Raw genomic sequence first — 17,201 nt, 5'->3', positions numbered from 1 at the left:
TCAAATATTATTAATTACTATTGGAATTAAACTGAGTTTTCTAGAGTCTTCTAAAGTTTTATAGATTTTATATTAAGTTAATACTATTGTAATATTCTGTTAAAAGGTTGCTAATATGTAATAGTTTGTTAGTTAGAGAGTTTGTTAGAGTGTTGCCTCTATTGAATTGACGTTAATGGCTAGTGAAGGAAGGATTTGAGCATAATGAAGGGCTCTAATTTCACTCCGATTCCGATCCTGATTATTGATTTGGACTTTAATTGCAGAAATTTGAGCCCTAATTCTGGTTAAATTGTTCGATAGATTTCACAGAACATTAAAATTAGGTTGTTGTTCCGCCGAATTCATATAGTGTTGCACCAGAATTTCATTTCCTTGTTGCACCAGTTGCATCAATTGGTTTTGTAGATTCTATATGTATTTGCTTTTCGATGTTATTGAGCGTGGCATTATGTTGAACAAATGAATGGGTAATATCAAAGTCTGGATTGAGTATGACGCTTCTAATGTGATGGATGTTGCTGATTCGATGACTATGATATGCTCTGATTGGTGTCATTTATGATGACATTATATATTATAATTCTTATTTTGATGTTTTTCATGTCTCGCATGTTAGAAGAGCTTGTAATACGATTGTACATCACATTGCTAGGCGGATACGGGTGCTAACGTTGAATATGTACGATTGAAGTCCTTTCCCCAAAGTATTATCCACATTGGTGAAAATGGACTTACTTTAATTTAATTTAATGATAGCTCTTCGTTTTCTCTAAAAAAAAGTTACTCTATTAAATTTAATGACTATTAAAACGTTTATTTATTTTACGAAATATATATTTATTTGATGTTATAAAATAATATCGCTAAGAAATGAACAAGTAATTAAGTGCTTTTAATACAATTCATTATACAATTCATTTAGTTTGCTATATAAATTCTATTTTCAAATTTATAATAGGATTATTGTAGGGATTTTGGATATGAAAAATAATGATTTTTAGGGTTTTTACCATATTAATTGACTACTATATTTTTATTTGACAAAAACTTTTATATGTGGTTACTTGTTTAGTATAATATTAAATATTCAAAGTGCAATATCTAATATCCAAAAGTCAATATCTAATATAAGTATATAACTAATTATTAATACTAAAATCCCAGCACATCTCGGGCACTAACTAGTTTCAACAATGATATGGAGTAATTTTTTTAGTGTATATAGTCATTAACTTAAATTAAAAGTGTAAATGATACAACATTTAACATGTAAGGGATACATGCAATGACTAATTATAAGATGATGGTGAAAATATTTTTTTTTGAAAAAAAAAAAATAAAATTGATACTATTCCCTCCGTTTTTTAATTATTTGCTCTATTTCCTTATTTGAAAAACTTTTACAATGTTTAATTCATTTCTCTCAACTAGTGGACCCAACATAAATCATACTCCGCGTATGGAAAAATGAAGCAAGTAATTCAAAACTACTTTTGTTTCTTATTAATTTCATATTCTCTCTCCTCCAATTCTCTCAATTACGTTTGCTTTTTACAATTTTTTATTCTTCCACCAACCCCACAACCTCCATATATTATTACTTCTCCAATTTCTCTTAAAACTCCGCACATGAAAAAATGAAGCAACTAATTAAAAACGGAGGGATTACGTATTATAATTTGCCAAATTTCATATTTTGCAATTTCTTTAACAAGCTGAATTTCAAACCCCTACTAGTTATTACTTATACGTGCTGGGACTTTAAAGAAAACGGTGTATTTTCAAGATCTTACGGTAGAAACTTGGAGTATCACTTTTAAACTATTGATCTTAAGTTAGCAGAAGGTTTAAAAGAGTTATTTCAATTATTTTTAAAGGTTATTTAAGGCAATATTCCTTGTAATTTACTTGTACATGTTGTGATTAGGTTTTATTATTTAGCTTAGGAGAAAGCTTTGTACGTAAAAAGTTAGCTTTAGTAAATAGCATTCGTAGTGCATATAATAAATTAATAATGACATTTCTTGTGACTGTGAATAAATTAAAGTGCTTAGGAGGGGTTATCAAACCATTTGCTACACCCGCACACATATTTCTCAATTTGTAGTATCTACAAATGGCATTATTACTACATTCCAAAGTACTACAAATCCACAGGAAACTCTCCAAAATCCAAACTCCACTTGGCCCCTTAAAAATCTCAAATGCAAGCCAATTGATATGCTAAGCTAAGCTTAAGATTCCCTCATTTTCACAACCATTTACACAACTCATTCCAATTCCGTTATGGAACCTCATAATAGCCTCACTCCATCCTCTCCCCCATCACCACCACCCTCACCGCCGCCGCCGCCACGAAAAACCTACAAATTAACAGCCACATCCATCTCCTACACTAAAACCACCACAAACAACTCCACTACTTCTTCCTACACACCAACCTTCCTCTTCAAAGATTGCACCTCCACTCTACCTACCTACATTCTCCAAGACATCTCATTAACTGCCTTTCCTTCCCAAATACTCGCAATAGTCGGCCCAAGTGGTGCAGGCAAATCCACCCTCCTCGACATCCTAGCCGCTCGAACTTCCCCCACCTCCGGCACCCTCTTCCTCAACTCCCACCCTATCATCCCTTCCTCCTACCGTAAGCTCTCCGCCTACGTACCTCAACATGACGCTTGTCTCTCCCTTTTAACCGTCTCTGAAACCTTCGCCTTCACCGCCCGTCTCCTCCACCCTACCTCCACCTCAAAAGAAATCTCTGACGTAGTTTCAACTCTCCTAGGAGAGCTTCGTCTACGACATTTATCAAACACTTGGTGTACAAAAGGTCTTTCCGGAGGCGAACAACGAAGGGTTTCGATAGGACTTAGTTTACTACATGATCCCGGTATCCTCCTCCTCGACGAACCTACTTCAGGCCTCGATAGTGGATCAGCCTTCAATGTAATGCAAACCCTTAAATCAATCTCGATATCGAGACATCGAACCGTGGTTGTATCGATCCATCAACCAAGCTTTAAGATCCTCTCTACTATTGATCAAATTCTCTTATTATCTAAAGGAAGAGTTCTTCATCATGGAAGTTTATCTTCCTTACAAAACCACCTTAATTTTCATGGTTTTAATGTTCCTCCTCAACTCAATGCCCTAGAATATGCCATGGAAATATTAAACCAACTACCCGTTCCTCCATCTCCTACTCATAACACAAATGATCGTCGCGATACGATCGAGATTAGAGAGAAGATTAAGTATAAGAGTTCAAGGGTTCATGAGATTATCACACTTTCTAGAAGATTTTGGAAGATTATATATAGGACAAAACAATTTCTTTTGACAAATACATTAGAAGCACTTGTTGTTGGTCTTGTTTTAGGGACTATTTACATTAATGTTGGGTATAACAAAGAAGGGATTCAAAAAAGATTAGGTCTTTTTGCATTTACACTCACATTTTTACTATCTTCAACAACAGAAACCCTACCAATTTTTATTAATGAAAGGCCAATCCTATTAAGGGAAACTTCTAGTGGGGTTTATAGAGTTTCATCTTATCTTATAGCTAATACCCTTGTTTTTCTTCCTTATTTGCTAGTCATTTCTATAATCTACTCGTTTTCGGTGTACTTCCTAGTAGGCCTATGTGCTACGTGGTTGTCGTTCGGGTACTTTGTACTTGTGATTTGGGTTATTGTACTTATGGCTAACTCGTTCGTACTCTTCCTTAGCTCGGTTGCACCAACGTACATAGCCGGGACCTCGTTGGTGACCGTGATCCTGGCCGGGTTTTTTCTCTTCTCAGGGTACTTCATTGGTAAGGAGAGTATGCCTAAGTATTGGGTTTACATGCTGTTTCGGATGAAAACAATCGAATCTCGGAAGATCCTTTTATCTTGAGGGAACTTGGTCTCGGTCCGAACGACGCAGGAGCCGAGGGTTTCCTGCACAACAAATACACGTAAACTAGCCTCGGGGGGGACGCCGAGGAAGGCCCCTCCGATGCTTAAGTCAGTATATTAGAGAGAGAAAGCTGTGCAAGAGTTTAGTTGCTTGAGGCTTTATTGTCTTACCAAGAATTGACCAAATTGTTGGCTTTTATACCTTGGCTAATGAAGGAGGCGGATTGGGCCCGGAAGTCAGTTGGGCTGGGCCAAGCTGATTGGGCCGTTGACTGGCCTTGACATGGCTTTGAGGATGTTGATTTTTGACTTTAGCATATTTGGAGAGTTGAACCTTAGCCTTGGGCTTTTAATTGGATCATTCAGTGACCAGGCCCAATTGGACTAAATTGGACCCAAACAACTTGCCCCCCAGACCCGATTTGGAAGGATGACGGGTCGGGTTTGATTTAATCAGAAAAGGAGGGAAGTGAATGATTTGTTGATCCAAAAATGTGAATTTAAACCGTAATTAACCCATGATTAATGAGATAACAACAGTTAATGTGGATAATTGCGGAAGTTGGACGGGTAGTGGGCGATTTAACTGCAAGGTCGTGTGTTTAACGGCTACTTAGTGGGGTGCTTGAGAGAAATTGAAACGCAGACTCCTTGAATTCCCATTTCTGGAGATATAAATAGAGGCGCGTCTTCTCTCCCCACTCACTCATCAACACAAACCCAGAATTCTCAAGAACGCTCAAGAGCCCGCATCAAAACTTCGCAAATTCCCCGAGCATTAAGCTTAGAAGCTGAGACCTGTCACTACCAATTCGTAAATCGGCGGCTTTTGCTTCAGATCAAGGTAAATTCCTTTGATTTTATTTCATTTTTCCTCGACTTTGCACTCTTTCCCCTTTTTCGACTTTTTCCTTCGAAATTCGTCGATGGTGAGGGGAGTTAGAGGTGGAGCCCGTGCTCCAAGAAGAGCAAGGCTAATCCCCGATCCCAGGGACAGGATTGGGACCTGGAATGGACGAAGGACAGAGTCTGACCCTGCTGAAGGGGTTAGGGCGACTCCCATTTCTTCGGCTCCTCCTCAGAGGGCTGAGGGGGTGAGAGCTTCAGGACGGGATGATGAAGTTCCCGCTGTCCTTTGGGATATCCTCCCAGGGTTTTCAGAGTGGGAGGATGCCGAAGTAGCTTCGGCCATGATAAAGAACCGTCCCTACTCATGGTGGGTAGAGAACGCCGATCAATATCGATTTGCTGAGCAAATTGAGTTGCACTACGGCATTTTTGAAGCTGATGGATATTGGTGCCGAATGCCCTCAGCATCCGATAGAATCCATCGTCCACCCCCGGGGTATGTGGGGGTGTACACGAGACAGCTTCAGTATGGGCTGAGGTTCCCTTTGGACGTATTCGTCCGAGACTTGCTGATCCATTACAACATTTCCCTGTGCCAGCTGACCCCCACCAGCATCCGAAGGGTAATGACGTACTTATGGGTCTGCAAATTCTTCAGATACGTGCCGAACCTGCACTGCTTCAGAAAGCTCCATCGGCTAGTGCCAAATATTCAGAGTGGGCACGGAAGCCATGGTTCTGGGTGGTATCGGATTGAGTCTCGGCCCCCGTTCCTAACCATGTGGCCGAACGACTCTTCAGACAAGGACTGGAGAGGTCAATGGATTTGGGTTAGGGCGCCCACGGAGCCGAGCCATCCTTATGTTTTCAGCGCTCCCCGGTATCTTGCCGAGCCGGATCCTGATATGGGAAGTTTAGGTCCTCCCGAAGATAGCGGGCCAGACCCGAACCTTAATCAGCAGAACATCTTCGGCAAGCTGCCGAACCGGGGAGGCAGCGGCCGAATGCAGCATATCCCGGAGACTTGGCTCCCCGATACGCACTATGTTTTCCAAGAGAATATGCTGGCAGCTGTCGGCCTCAGCCGAAAGTTTAGGGATGGTAATCTTCTTCGGCTGGGGCCGAGGCCTTTTAATTATCTCTTTTCTTCTTTCATTTTGCTTTCTTGTGATGTGCCGAACTAACTGAATTGACTTCTCCCCTTTTCTTTTTCAGAACGGGACGAGACCAACGTCGGCATTGATTACGCTCGCCTTGGCGTCAGCCGAGAACGAGTCGTAACTGATCGGGCTCCCCCTATCACTGAACCAAGGCGCCGAGAGGTTCACCTAGACTCTTCCCACTTCCAAATTGAGGCTGTTGCTCTGTATCAGAGGCAGAAGCCTTGGTGGAAGAAGAGGGATCCCTTGTTTCAGCTGCTGGAAGAAGAAGCTGAAGCTGCCCGCACAGCCGAAGAGGTTGCACGGGTACTTGAGGCTTGTGAAGGAGGAGAAGGGTCCTCCAGAGCTGCTGAAGCCGAAGCTGCAGCTAGAGCAGCTGAAGAAGACGAGGCTTTGCTGAAGACCTCGGTGAGTTTTTAGACAACTTTTTTCTTTTCTTTTCTTTTTTTTTTTTTTTTTTTTTTTACTCACACTCTTCTTCCCCCCTGTCTGTTACAGTCTGAAGAGAGTAACAGACACAGAGAAGGCAAAGCTCCTGTTCGTCCCGAAGATCAAATACAAGAGTCTTCAGATTCAGATATGGACGAGCAGCCCCTTCTGAAAAGGCGCCGAAGGATGGCCATCATCGGCCCTCATGATTTTCAGCAGAGGCCGATGACCATCGGCGTCGCAATAAGGGAACCTGAGGAAGGCAATGGATCGCCGAGGGTTCCCCAGCCAACACCCCAATCTCCTCAAAAGACCCCTCCACCACCTCCTGAGATGGAGGTGGATCAGAGAACTCCCGGACCTAAGGGAGGGGTCCAAGAAGAAATCAAGGAGAGTGCTGCTGAGCACGAAAATAAAGATGCCGTGATGTCAAGTGCTGAAGGCTTCACGGCAGATATCGCAAGAGAGGTTGAGGCTTTCGTCCTCACCCCTGAAGAAGAGGAGGTCATAGTACTTGACTCCTCTGAGAAGGACGATGCTGAGACAACCAAAGCTAATCAAGCTCCATCGTCGTCCTTCCCTTCTTTCCAGACTCTGCATTCTGGTGAAATGGGTTTCTCGGCCCCCCGAATTCCAATCCCAGATCACATCTGGGACCTCATATGGGGTCAAAACCGAGAAGGAGCTGCAGCCTATTTCGGCAATTTTGCTGGCATGTCCGAAGTAGACAGGGCAAGGATCTGGTCGCTGAAGGCCACTGCTGGGATGGGCGAATCCAGTAGATCAGTTCCTGACCCAGCCAGGTCTAACCAACTGCTGATGATGCAGGTAATTTTCCTTGCCTTGATTTCTTTCTGAACTCAACCTTTCAGCTATTATTTTTTACTTTTTTAACTTGTGCCCCTGTTTTCAGTTCGTGCACAATCAGACTCTCACTGTAGAGCTGATAGATTCCCTACAAGATAGGGTGGACGCTGCTGTGCACGAAAGGAAGGTGGCTGAAGAGGAAGTTAAGCTTGCTAAGCTGAAGCAAGCAGCAGCTGAAGAGAAGCAGCAGGAGGTTGAGGAGTACGGTAAAAAAGCTGCCGAAGCTCTGAAAACCTTCTGCGATGCTATGGAGATGGAGGTTTTTCCCCCACTGATGGAAGGGGAAAAATTCCTCCAGGAGCATATGGGAGTGGACGTCTCCAAATTCAAGGCTGCTATTGAGAGCCGAATTCAAGAAGGAACTGCTGCACAAGCTGAAGTGCAGCAGCGTCTAGAGGCTCTTGAAGCCAGCCGAATGGCTGCTGAAGAGTTGCTCTTGGCCAAAGACGTCCAACTCTCAGAGGCTGCTGCTGCTGCTGAAGCTCAAAGAGCTAAGCTACAAGAGGCTGAGGATCAGCTCACTGCCAAGAAGGAAGAAATGGTCCAAGTTCAAGCCGAGGCTTCCCGGGTTCAGCAAGAGTTTACCGAGCTGAAAGGCTCCTCCTCCAAGCTCGTCGATGAGCTGAAGAGATCCGAGGAAGACTTGGAGGAGACGAAGAAGAAGTTGGCCGATGCTGAGGCTCTACTCAAAGTCCGTATCTATACCCAAGAAGAGTATGAAATGGGTTTTAGAAACGGGTTCAGAGTGTGCCGAAGGGTCTGCCTTCATGCTGAGCCGAAGCTGGACTGGTCCAAATGTGCTGAATGGGTCCAAGATCCCGAAGACCCTCACATGAAGTATGCCACTCCAATCGAAGCTGAAATCCTTAAGGCTGAGGAAGCCGAGGAAGAAGCTGAGAGGATGGAGTTGGAGGCTGAGCAGAGGGAAAGGGAGGCTCGGCAGAGTGCAAAGCCTGCTTCTTCTGCTGCTGGAGCTGAGACCACCATTGGGCCCAATGAAGCTGATCAGTCTGATCCTCAGGCTGAAGCATAGGAACTCGGGCAGTCGTCTTCAGAATCTTGCGGTTCATCATGCGCTCAACTTTAGACTTGCCGCTTTCTGAATTTTTGCCTTTTGTTTTTTTTTGCTTCAGCTTGCCTTATCGTACAACAGCTTATTATATTTTTATTTTGCCTGTACGTATTTCGGCAGCTGTTACTTTCCGCTTGTGGGCGGCTGCCGACTATTTTTGTAATTCAACATTTTTATTTCAAAGAAGTTCACTTTCTCAGCTTTCTTGTGTATATTTTTTTTCTTCGCTTTACCAGTCTTCGCACTTTACTGCTTTCTTTGAATGATCTTTCAAATATTTGCTAAGTGCAGAACTTCGGCTAGCGAGAATCATTTCTGCTGAGACTTCTTTTTGCCGTTTGTACTCGGATGTTTTCAACTTGTGAAAAAACTGACATAAGTATCAAACTTCGGCTGAGCTGAAGGGTATTAGATCAGTTGTGCCATTTCTCTATTTCCCTCTGCCCCCCAGAAATCTGAAGATGAGGTCTTCTGAATTCTGGAATGGCTGATAATTTTTCTCGGCTAAGCCGAGGATCTTTGAACACTTTGCTTTATTTTCTACATCTGTTTTTAAAGTACTGATTTCCCACCTGAGAGTTTTCACTCTAGAGATGGTACTCTTGTGACACTTTCTTCAATTCATCCAAGGGAACAACTATCCGAAACACCATGCCGGGGCAGCAGTTTATCTGAAGTACGAGGCATCATCATGCAATACTTCAGAGTTGCAACTACCACCCGGAACTGATTCATCCGAAGTACAAGGCATCACTATGCAATACTTCGGGGCTTTATCAGTTCCTATTTTTTAGGCTATGTTTCGGATAAGTCTATGGCCTTTTTGCCCAAAGGAACAGCTTTTCCGAAGTACAAGGCATCACTATGCAATACTTCGGGCTTGTATCCTTTTTTGGCAGGTTTTACGGCTTGCCGAGGTACAAGGCATCATTATGCAATACCCCGGACAGCGCCGAATGAAACCTTGAATTTTTGAAAAACCGTAGAAAGCATAAAGACTTAAAGAATACACGCAATCTGAATGAATACTGGCTCGATGGCCTTTTTGTAAACAAAATCAGTGTACTTACATAGATTGTACTATCCGAAGGATTTACACATAGTATTTTTTGAGCACATCGGCATTCCAATGGTTTTTCAGCTCGGTGCCATCCATTTGTTTGAGTCTGAAGGTACCGGGCTGAAGCTCTTGATAAATTTCATAAGGTCCCTCCCAAGATGCTGAGAGTTTGCCATGAATGCGACTTTTTTGAACAGCTGCAGCATTCCTCAGAACTAAATCCCCAACTCTGAGAGGTCGTTGATAGACTCTTCGGTTGTAGGACTTGCTCATTCTGAGCTTGTGTGCAGCCATCCTTTCTCGGGCTAGATCTCTAATCTCGTCAAGGAAGTCGAGGGACTCTTTCATGAGCTGCTCATTTTCCTCGGCTGAGAAGAGATTCACTCGTAGGCTTTCTGAGCCCACTTCCACTGGAAGCACTGCTTCGGATCCATACACCAGCTGAAAAGGTGAATGCCCCGTTGCCTCCTTCTCGGTTGTCCGGAGTGACCAGAGGGTTCCCGGAAGTTCCTCTACCCACTTGGACTTTTGATCCTCTACTCTTTTTCTGAGAGCGTTAAGGATCTGTTTATTCGCGGCTTCGGCTTGGCCATTACTCTGAGGGTGGCAAACCGCGGAGTAAGCCAATTTTATCCCGAATTGATCAGTGTATCGGCGCAAGGGCAGGTTGTCAAACTGTCTGCCGTGGTCGAACACAAAAACTTTTGGGATGCCGAACCGAGTTATTATGTTCTGCCAGATGAACTGTCTGACAGTTTGCTCAGATATGCTTGAAGCAGCTTCCGCTTCAATCCATTTGCTGAAATAGTCGATTCCGACTATCAGCCACTTTCTTTTGTATGGGGCCTCGGGAAAGGGTCCCAGAATATCCAACCCCCATTGTGCAAATGGAAGAGGATTAAGAATTGGCTGGAGATCTAGGCATGGCCGATGGATTACCGGTGCAAATTTTTGGCATTTCTCGCATTTTCTGACCATGTTCTTTGCATCCGAGATCATTGTAGGCCAAAAATACCCTGCCCTGAGAGCTTTGTGGGCTAAGGTTCTCCCTCCTATGTGGTTTCCGCAGATGCCGAGGTGAATCTCTCGGAGAATATAGTCGGCATCCGTTGGACCCACGCATTTCAATAATGGAGCGGAGAAGGATTTTCTGAGGAGTTGGCCGCCGAAGACGAGGAATCGTGAACTGATCCGCTTTATCTTGGAGGCCGAATTCCTATCCTCGGGGAGCTCGTCCCTGAGTTTATAAGCCAGGATGTCATCCATCCAGCTCGGCTCGAGTGCAGCGCAGCAGATTGATATTGCTTCGGCTACACTCTTTTCTCGGCGCACCTCCACATAGACAGAACGGCTTAACTCAGTCAGAGTTGAGCTTGCAAGTTTGGAGAGTGCGTCCGCTTGAGCATTTTGACCCCTTGGGATCAGCTCTACTTCGAAAGATCTCAGCTTCGCAATTGTCGATTTGATCCTTGTGAGGTAAGCTGCCATTGAAGGCTCTTTAGCCTCATACTCCCCCCGGATCTGATTGGCGACCAGCTGAGAATCTGTCTTGAGGTAGACATGCTCGGCTTCCAACGATATGCACAGGTCTAAGCCAGCAATGGCTGCTTCATATTCGGCCTCGTTGTTAGAGGCTTTGAATGAAAATTTTAGTGCATACTCGAAGGTTTTGCCTTCGGGAGAGGTAATGACGACCCCTGCCCCCGAACCGTTCACGGTGGAGGACCCATCCGTGAAGACGGTCCAGATTTTCCTCCTTGCATCCAGAGTCTCCTGATAGGAGCACTCGGCCAAGAAGTCTGCCAAGGCTTGCGCCTTGATGGCTGTTCTCGGCTGATAACCGATACTGAACTCGGTGAGCTCGAAAGCCCACTTTGCTAGTCTACCGGATTTTTCAACCTTGCCGAGGACTTTCTCTAACGGCTGATCAGTTAGAACCGCTATTTGATGAGAATCAAAATAGGGTCGCAACTTCCGAGCAGCCACCACCACTGCATAAGCCACTTTTTCTAACAATGGGTAGCGCGTCTCGGCATCCGTCAGGGTGTGGCTGACGAAATAGATCGGCTGTTGAACTTTTTCTTCTTCCCTTAGCAGCACCGCGCTTACCGTGGCTGGACTGACCGCCACGTATAAGTATAGGATGTCTCCTACGACTGGCCTTGCCAGTGTTGGGAGTTGAGCCAGGTGTTCACGGAGCTGCTGAAAGGCTGACCTTTGTTCGTCTCCCCATTCAATGCCTTTTGAATTTTGGAGCTTCAGCGCCTTGAAGAAAGGGAGCCCTTTGTCTGAGGCTCGTGAGATGAACCTGGACAAGGCAGCCATTCTCCCGGCTAGACGCTGAATATCCCTTTTTGTCTTCGGCTCGGGGAGGTCTAAAGCAGCTTGTACTTTGGCGGGGTTTGCATCAATCCCCCTCTTGCTGACCATGAAGCCGAGGAACTTGCCTGACTTCACGCCGAAGACACATTTCTTCGGATTCAGCTTCATTTTGTATTTTCTGAGGGTGGCGAAGGTTTCGGCTAGGTCCGTGACATGATCTTTTTCTTTTATGCTTTTGACGATTGAGTCGTCAACATAAACCTCCATGTTTCGGCCTTTTTGCTCGGCGAAAACCTGATCAACCAACCTCTGATATGTTGCCCCCGCATTTTTCAATCCGAAGGGCATCATTCTGTAATTGTACAACCCGGAACTTGTTATGAACGCTGTTTTAGCTCGGTCCTCGGGGTGCATGAAGATCTGATGGTATCCCGAGAATGCGTCCATGAAACTGAGCAGAGCATGCCCGCTTGTCGAGTCGACCAGTTGGTCGATCCTCGGCAGCGGATAGGAGTCCTTGGGACATGCCCTATTCAGGTCCGTGAAGTCAACGCACATCCTCCAGTTACCATTTGCCTTCTGAACCATTACAACATTGGCCAGCCACTCCGGATACTGACAGGGTTCAATGAACCCAGCATCTAGGAGCTTATCGACCTCAGCTGCGATGTTCTGGTTCTTTTCGGCGGAGTAGTTCCGCTTTTTCTGCTTAACGGGTCGACTGGAGGGGTCGACATTAAGCCTATGGGAGACGAAGTCCGGATCAATCCCGGGCATTTCTGCGGCTGAGAAGGCGAACACGTCTCCACTGGCCCGTAGGAGTTGGACGAGTGCCGCACGGGTGTTTGGCTCCAGTGACGACCCGATGCTAACACATCTGTTCGGATCTCCTACGGTCAGTTCTATTGACTCGGTCAGGTCATCCGTCTCCATGCTCTTAGAGTTGGATTCCTCGAATTCCGGCCTGCTATCAATATTAGCAGACTTTCCTGACCGCGGCTGGCCATCAGAGTCGTTCGGCTCTGAGGCGGAGTCAGCCTTTTGGCCCCCATCAGATTTCTCGTTGTCTGGGGCTTCATTAGCCGAAACGTCTGAGCCTCTCGGCTTTTTGGCGTTTCGGTCCCGGTGCTTTTCCTCCCCATCGCCACGGTCGCCTCGGCGAGACGTGGATGGCTTGAGGTGATTGCATCGGCGGGCTTCTTTTTGACTGCCCTTTATTTTCTCGGAGCGTCCCTCGTCTGAAACGTATATCATGATTTGATGATACGTGGAGACGACTCCTTGAATGCCGTGAATGAGGGGTCTCCCCATGATCACGTTGTATGCAGATGGAGCATCTACGACCAAAAATTCGGCCATGATATTCCTAGCTGCTCGGCCTTCGCCGATGGTGTCAGGAAGTGTAATCTTCCCGTCAGGATACGAGGAAGAGCCGTTGAATCCAGACACCGGGTAGGGTGCGGGGTCCAGGTGCTCGGCTCCCATCCTCAGCTGGTCGAACGCTCCTCGGAAGAGGATGTTCGCCCCGCTACCGCCGTCGACGAGGGTCCGCCAGACGTTGCGGTTGGCGATGCCCAGAATGATTACTAGTGGGTCATCGTGGGGGTATACCACCCCCTCACAGTCTTCGGCTGTGAACAGGATGTTCGGCGCCGGTGACTGGGACTGCCGAAGCTCAGCCTGATGAATCTGATGGGTTAGACCCCTCAGTTGGCGTTTGGCTGTGCCTCGCGAGATTCCCCCGGAAATAACTAGGATGTCGAGGGACTCCTTGCCCTGAGGTCCCTTATCCTTCTTCCGAGCGAAGTTGAGGTCCTGCCGAGAATCTTTTTCAGCTTTTTTCTCCTCGCGCCTGTCCGCGAGGTATTGGCTCAGGTACCCCTTGCGGACCAGATCCTCAATCTGGTCCTTCAGCTGGACGCAGTCCTCGGTGCGATGTCCGGGTGAGTCATGGAACTCGCACCACTGGTCCTTTCCCCTCGTCTGATGCCAGGGAGGCAACGGACGAGGTTTTTTGAATCTCCCCTCGTCCTTCGTCGTGCTGAAAATCTTAGCACGGGGAAGGGAGAGTGGAGTGTATGAATCGTACCTTCCCGTGTAGGGAAAGTGTCTTTCCTTCTTCGGCTCGGCAGCAGAGGACGGTTCTGAGGCCTTAGCCTTCCCTTTCCTCTGCGCCGAGACTTCGGGCTGCTGCCCTTTCGGCTTCTCAATTCTCGGACGAGACTGAGACCTGGATCTGTTCCACTCCTCGGCTCGGATGAACCTATCCGATGCTTCCAAGGCTTCCTCCAGGGTCTGCGGGGGATGCATGACCATGAAGTCCAGGAACTTTCCAGCTTGGAGGCCGTTCCGTAGCGCGAACACGGCCAGGCCTTGATCCAGGCTTGTGATTCCGGATGACTCGTTGCTGAAGCGAGTCAGATAGTCGCGGAGGCTCTCGTCCTCCGCCTGCTGCAGACTCATTAGCTCTGCAGTGGTCTTCTCTCGGCGGTTGGCCGTAGAGAATTTGCTCTTGAACTTGTTGGAGAGGTCGTTCCAACCGGTTATGGAGCCTTCCTTGAGCCCTTTGGTGATCCAGGATTGGGCAACACCTTTGAGGGTCGTAGGAAAGTATTTACACCAGGTAGCCTCAGACCTCGGGTTCAGATACATGTGCCCCTCGTAAGAGGCAATGTGATCCTTAGGATCTGAGGTACCATCGTAAGTAATATGTGCCGGGATTTTGACCGTTGGCACATGCTCTTCCAGAATCCACTTCTGGAAGGGCGAGTTCGATGGAACCATGACCGCCTTCCCCTTGTACCCGGCCTCAGGGACCTCGCTCCCTCCTCTCTCAGAGGTGGAAGTGGTTTTCGTCCCCGGCTGAGACAAGGTTGGGTGGGGTCCGGTATCCTCTGGGAAGGTGAGGCGGCTATGCACACTCACCTCCCTCGAACCCAAGCGTTCGTGAACACTTTGGCGGGCGAATTCCGGGTCCTTGGAGGGCCCCATGGAATTCTGAGCTTCAGAGTGGTCAGAGGGTTGAGGGTTCCTCCTCCTCTCCTTACTGGAGTTTCGGGTGTCCCCTCGCCACCTCTGGCCGAGCTGTCTATGTGGTGGAACTTGTCCACCATCATCCTGACCGATCCTCCTTTTCAGGTTTCTCGGCTGGTGATCATCAGGCATCTGGATTGGAGCCCCTTGAGCTTTAAGGAACTCCATGCAGATGGCCACTGCTCTGGCCACTTCCTCGGTGGAGGGTCCGGAGGGAGGAGTCTCCCGCGGATGTGACCTGGATTGCACGCTATGGCGCGGCGGGGAGTTCCTCGCACCTGAGCCACTCGGTCTCGGGGATGGCCCCGGCTGCCGAGTGTGGTGCGAGGTGTTCTCCTCCTGGAGGCTAGGACCTCTTGAGGCTTCCCTTTCCGGAGAAATGGGGGCCTCCGATTCGGAAGAGGCTTGCTCCGGGGAGGGATAAACCGGCTGGCGTTCCCTCACCGTAATCCGGCCTCCTCCCTTCTTAGCCTTCTTGGAACTCTTTCCACTCTTAGTCATGGCGACTGCCGGAGTGTTTGATGACTGACGCGAAATTTAGTAGCGGTCCCCACAGACGGCGCCAAATTGTTTCGGATGAAAACAATCGAATCTCGGAAGATCCTTTTATCTTGAGGGAACTTGGTCTCGGTCCGAACGACGCAGGAGCCGAGGGTTTCCTGCACAACAAATACACGTAAACTAGCCTCGGGGGGGACGCCGAGGAAGGCCCCTCCGATGCTTAAGTCAGTATATTAGAGAGAGAAAGCTGTGCAAGAGTTTAGTTGCTTGAGGCTTTATTGTCTTACCAAGAATTGACCAAATTGTTGGCTTTTATACCTTGGCTAATGAAGGAGGCGGATTGGGCCCGGAAGTCAGTTGGGCTGGGCCAAGCTGATTGGGCCGTTGACTGGCCTTGACATGGCTTTGAGGATGTTGATTTTTGACTTTAGCATATTTGGAGAGTTGAACCTTAGCCTTGGGCTTTTAATTGGATCATTCAGTGACCAGGCCCAATTGGACTAAATTGGACCCAAACACATGCAATACTTGTCAATGTACAAGTATGCCCTTGATGCATTGCTTATAAATGAGTATTCATGTCTTGTTACAAAGTGTTTGGTTTGGTATGAAGAGAGCAAGAGTTGTATGGTGACAGGACATGATGTGTTGGTAAAAAGAGGGTTACATGAAGGGCAAAGATGGAATAATGTTTATGTTTTAGTTGGGTTCTTTGTGCTCTATAGAGTGCTTTGTTTGTTGGTTTTAATTAAGAGAGTATCAAGGTCCAAAAAATAATGATGTTAATTTGATGATCAATTTTAATATGTTTGTTCTAAGTTGTACAAACAATGCAGTGTTACTATTATTGTAATTTGTTGAATATATAAGTTCAGTTATCTTATTTCCCTTTCAATAGTACATACATTATTGATTAGATTCGCTACATATATACATGCATGAGCATAAAATAAGACGTGGGACATTCATTGTTATATTCTGTTGTTTCACTTTCCGATCCCTTAGTGAATGTATGTACTAGTATGTATTTGAGATATGATTGTCCTTATCTAGCCAATGGTATATATATATTAAATATTAAACCCCATCAAAATGAGAAATAATGGGGCTTTTATTTGGCAATGAAAATCCTAGGAAAAATGACGCTTTTAATTAGGGATTGAATGTGTATTATAATTTTCTAAATATATTAATTCAGTTCTAAACGTCATAATCTGCATGCATCATCTAAACTAAACATGTCCATTCAAAAAAAAAAAAAAAAAAAAAATTCTAAACTTAACATGAGATGGATGTTTAACACAAAGAAAAAAATAGATTTTTCAACTATGCTCAATTTATGACTCAACAAACACATATTCCTAATGAGGTTCGACCCATGGAATTATTGGATGGACCACATACTCACATGCCATGGAGAGAATCTTGGTTAGGAAATTCAGCAGAGTATATGAAATAGGAAATTAAAAAGATGTCACGGGGTCCTTATCAAATATATCCAAAATAAAAACAGTATAAACCTCCAAAATTGCTTGTCAATTTTTATTTAAGCTTCTTGTTTCTGTCAAAAAAAAACAAAATAATAAAGTCTTTAAAAAGAATACTTGTTATAGTAATAATGGAGTTCCCCATTACTTTTGTTTAGCTAAGTGCACTCTGTTTGGTTGCACATGAATTTATAGGGGGGAAAAACTCACGGGATATAGATCTAAATCACCAACTACCACACGTGAACTTAGTTCGTTGCCTACAACGTAACTCAAACTCTTTCCAAACAGCTTATTATTGAAAAATTAAAACGAGCTAGTAAACTTTGCCTTTGATTATAGAATGTTGTGTTTCTAATGTTTACGGAATTAAACAGTAGATTACTGACTTGTATAGTTGTATGGATTATAATTTATAAGTGGTGTGATTCTAATTGTTAGATGTTATGTTTCGTATGTTCGAAATGATTAACTTCTTCTAGTGCAAGTGTGCAACGGTTGCACGCAATCCTA

At 45.5% G+C, this 17,201-nt stretch overlaps 1 protein-coding gene across 1 annotated transcript; it reads left to right on the top strand.

The window, feature by feature from the left end:
- Positions 1–2,090: 2,090 nt before the first annotated feature.
- On the top strand, positions 2,091–16,829 carry LOC110693897 (ABC transporter G family member 8-like). The gene is made up of 2 exons (XM_021871070.1): positions 2,091–3,855; positions 15,721–16,829. Exons 1-2 carry the CDS (start codon positions 2,290–2,292, stop codon positions 15,976–15,978), a joined length of 1,824 nt encoding a protein of 607 aa, XP_021726762.1. The 5' UTR covers positions 2,091–2,289; the 3' UTR covers positions 15,979–16,829.
- The last annotated feature ends 372 nt before the right edge of the window (positions 16,830–17,201 follow it).

Source organism: Chenopodium quinoa, unplaced genomic scaffold (genome assembly GCF_001683475.1).
Source record: "Chenopodium quinoa cultivar QQ74 unplaced genomic scaffold, ASM168347v1, whole genome shotgun sequence".
NCBI lineage: Eukaryota > Viridiplantae > Streptophyta > Magnoliopsida > Caryophyllales > Amaranthaceae > Chenopodium > Chenopodium quinoa.
The sequence above is the reverse complement of the archived record's forward strand: the minus strand, read 5'-3'. Positions and strand labels throughout refer to the sequence as shown.

Bases quoted from the DNA above. Each gene is read 5' to 3' on its own strand.
- LOC110693897 (XM_021871070.1), top strand. From the start codon at position 2,290: ATGGAACCTCATAATAGCCTCACTCCATCCTCTCCCCCATCACCACCA. The intron at 3,856-15,720 runs ATGCTGTTTCGG...GGACCCAAACAC, and splicing joins TGCCTAAGTATTGGGTTTAC to ATGCAATACTTGTCAATGTA.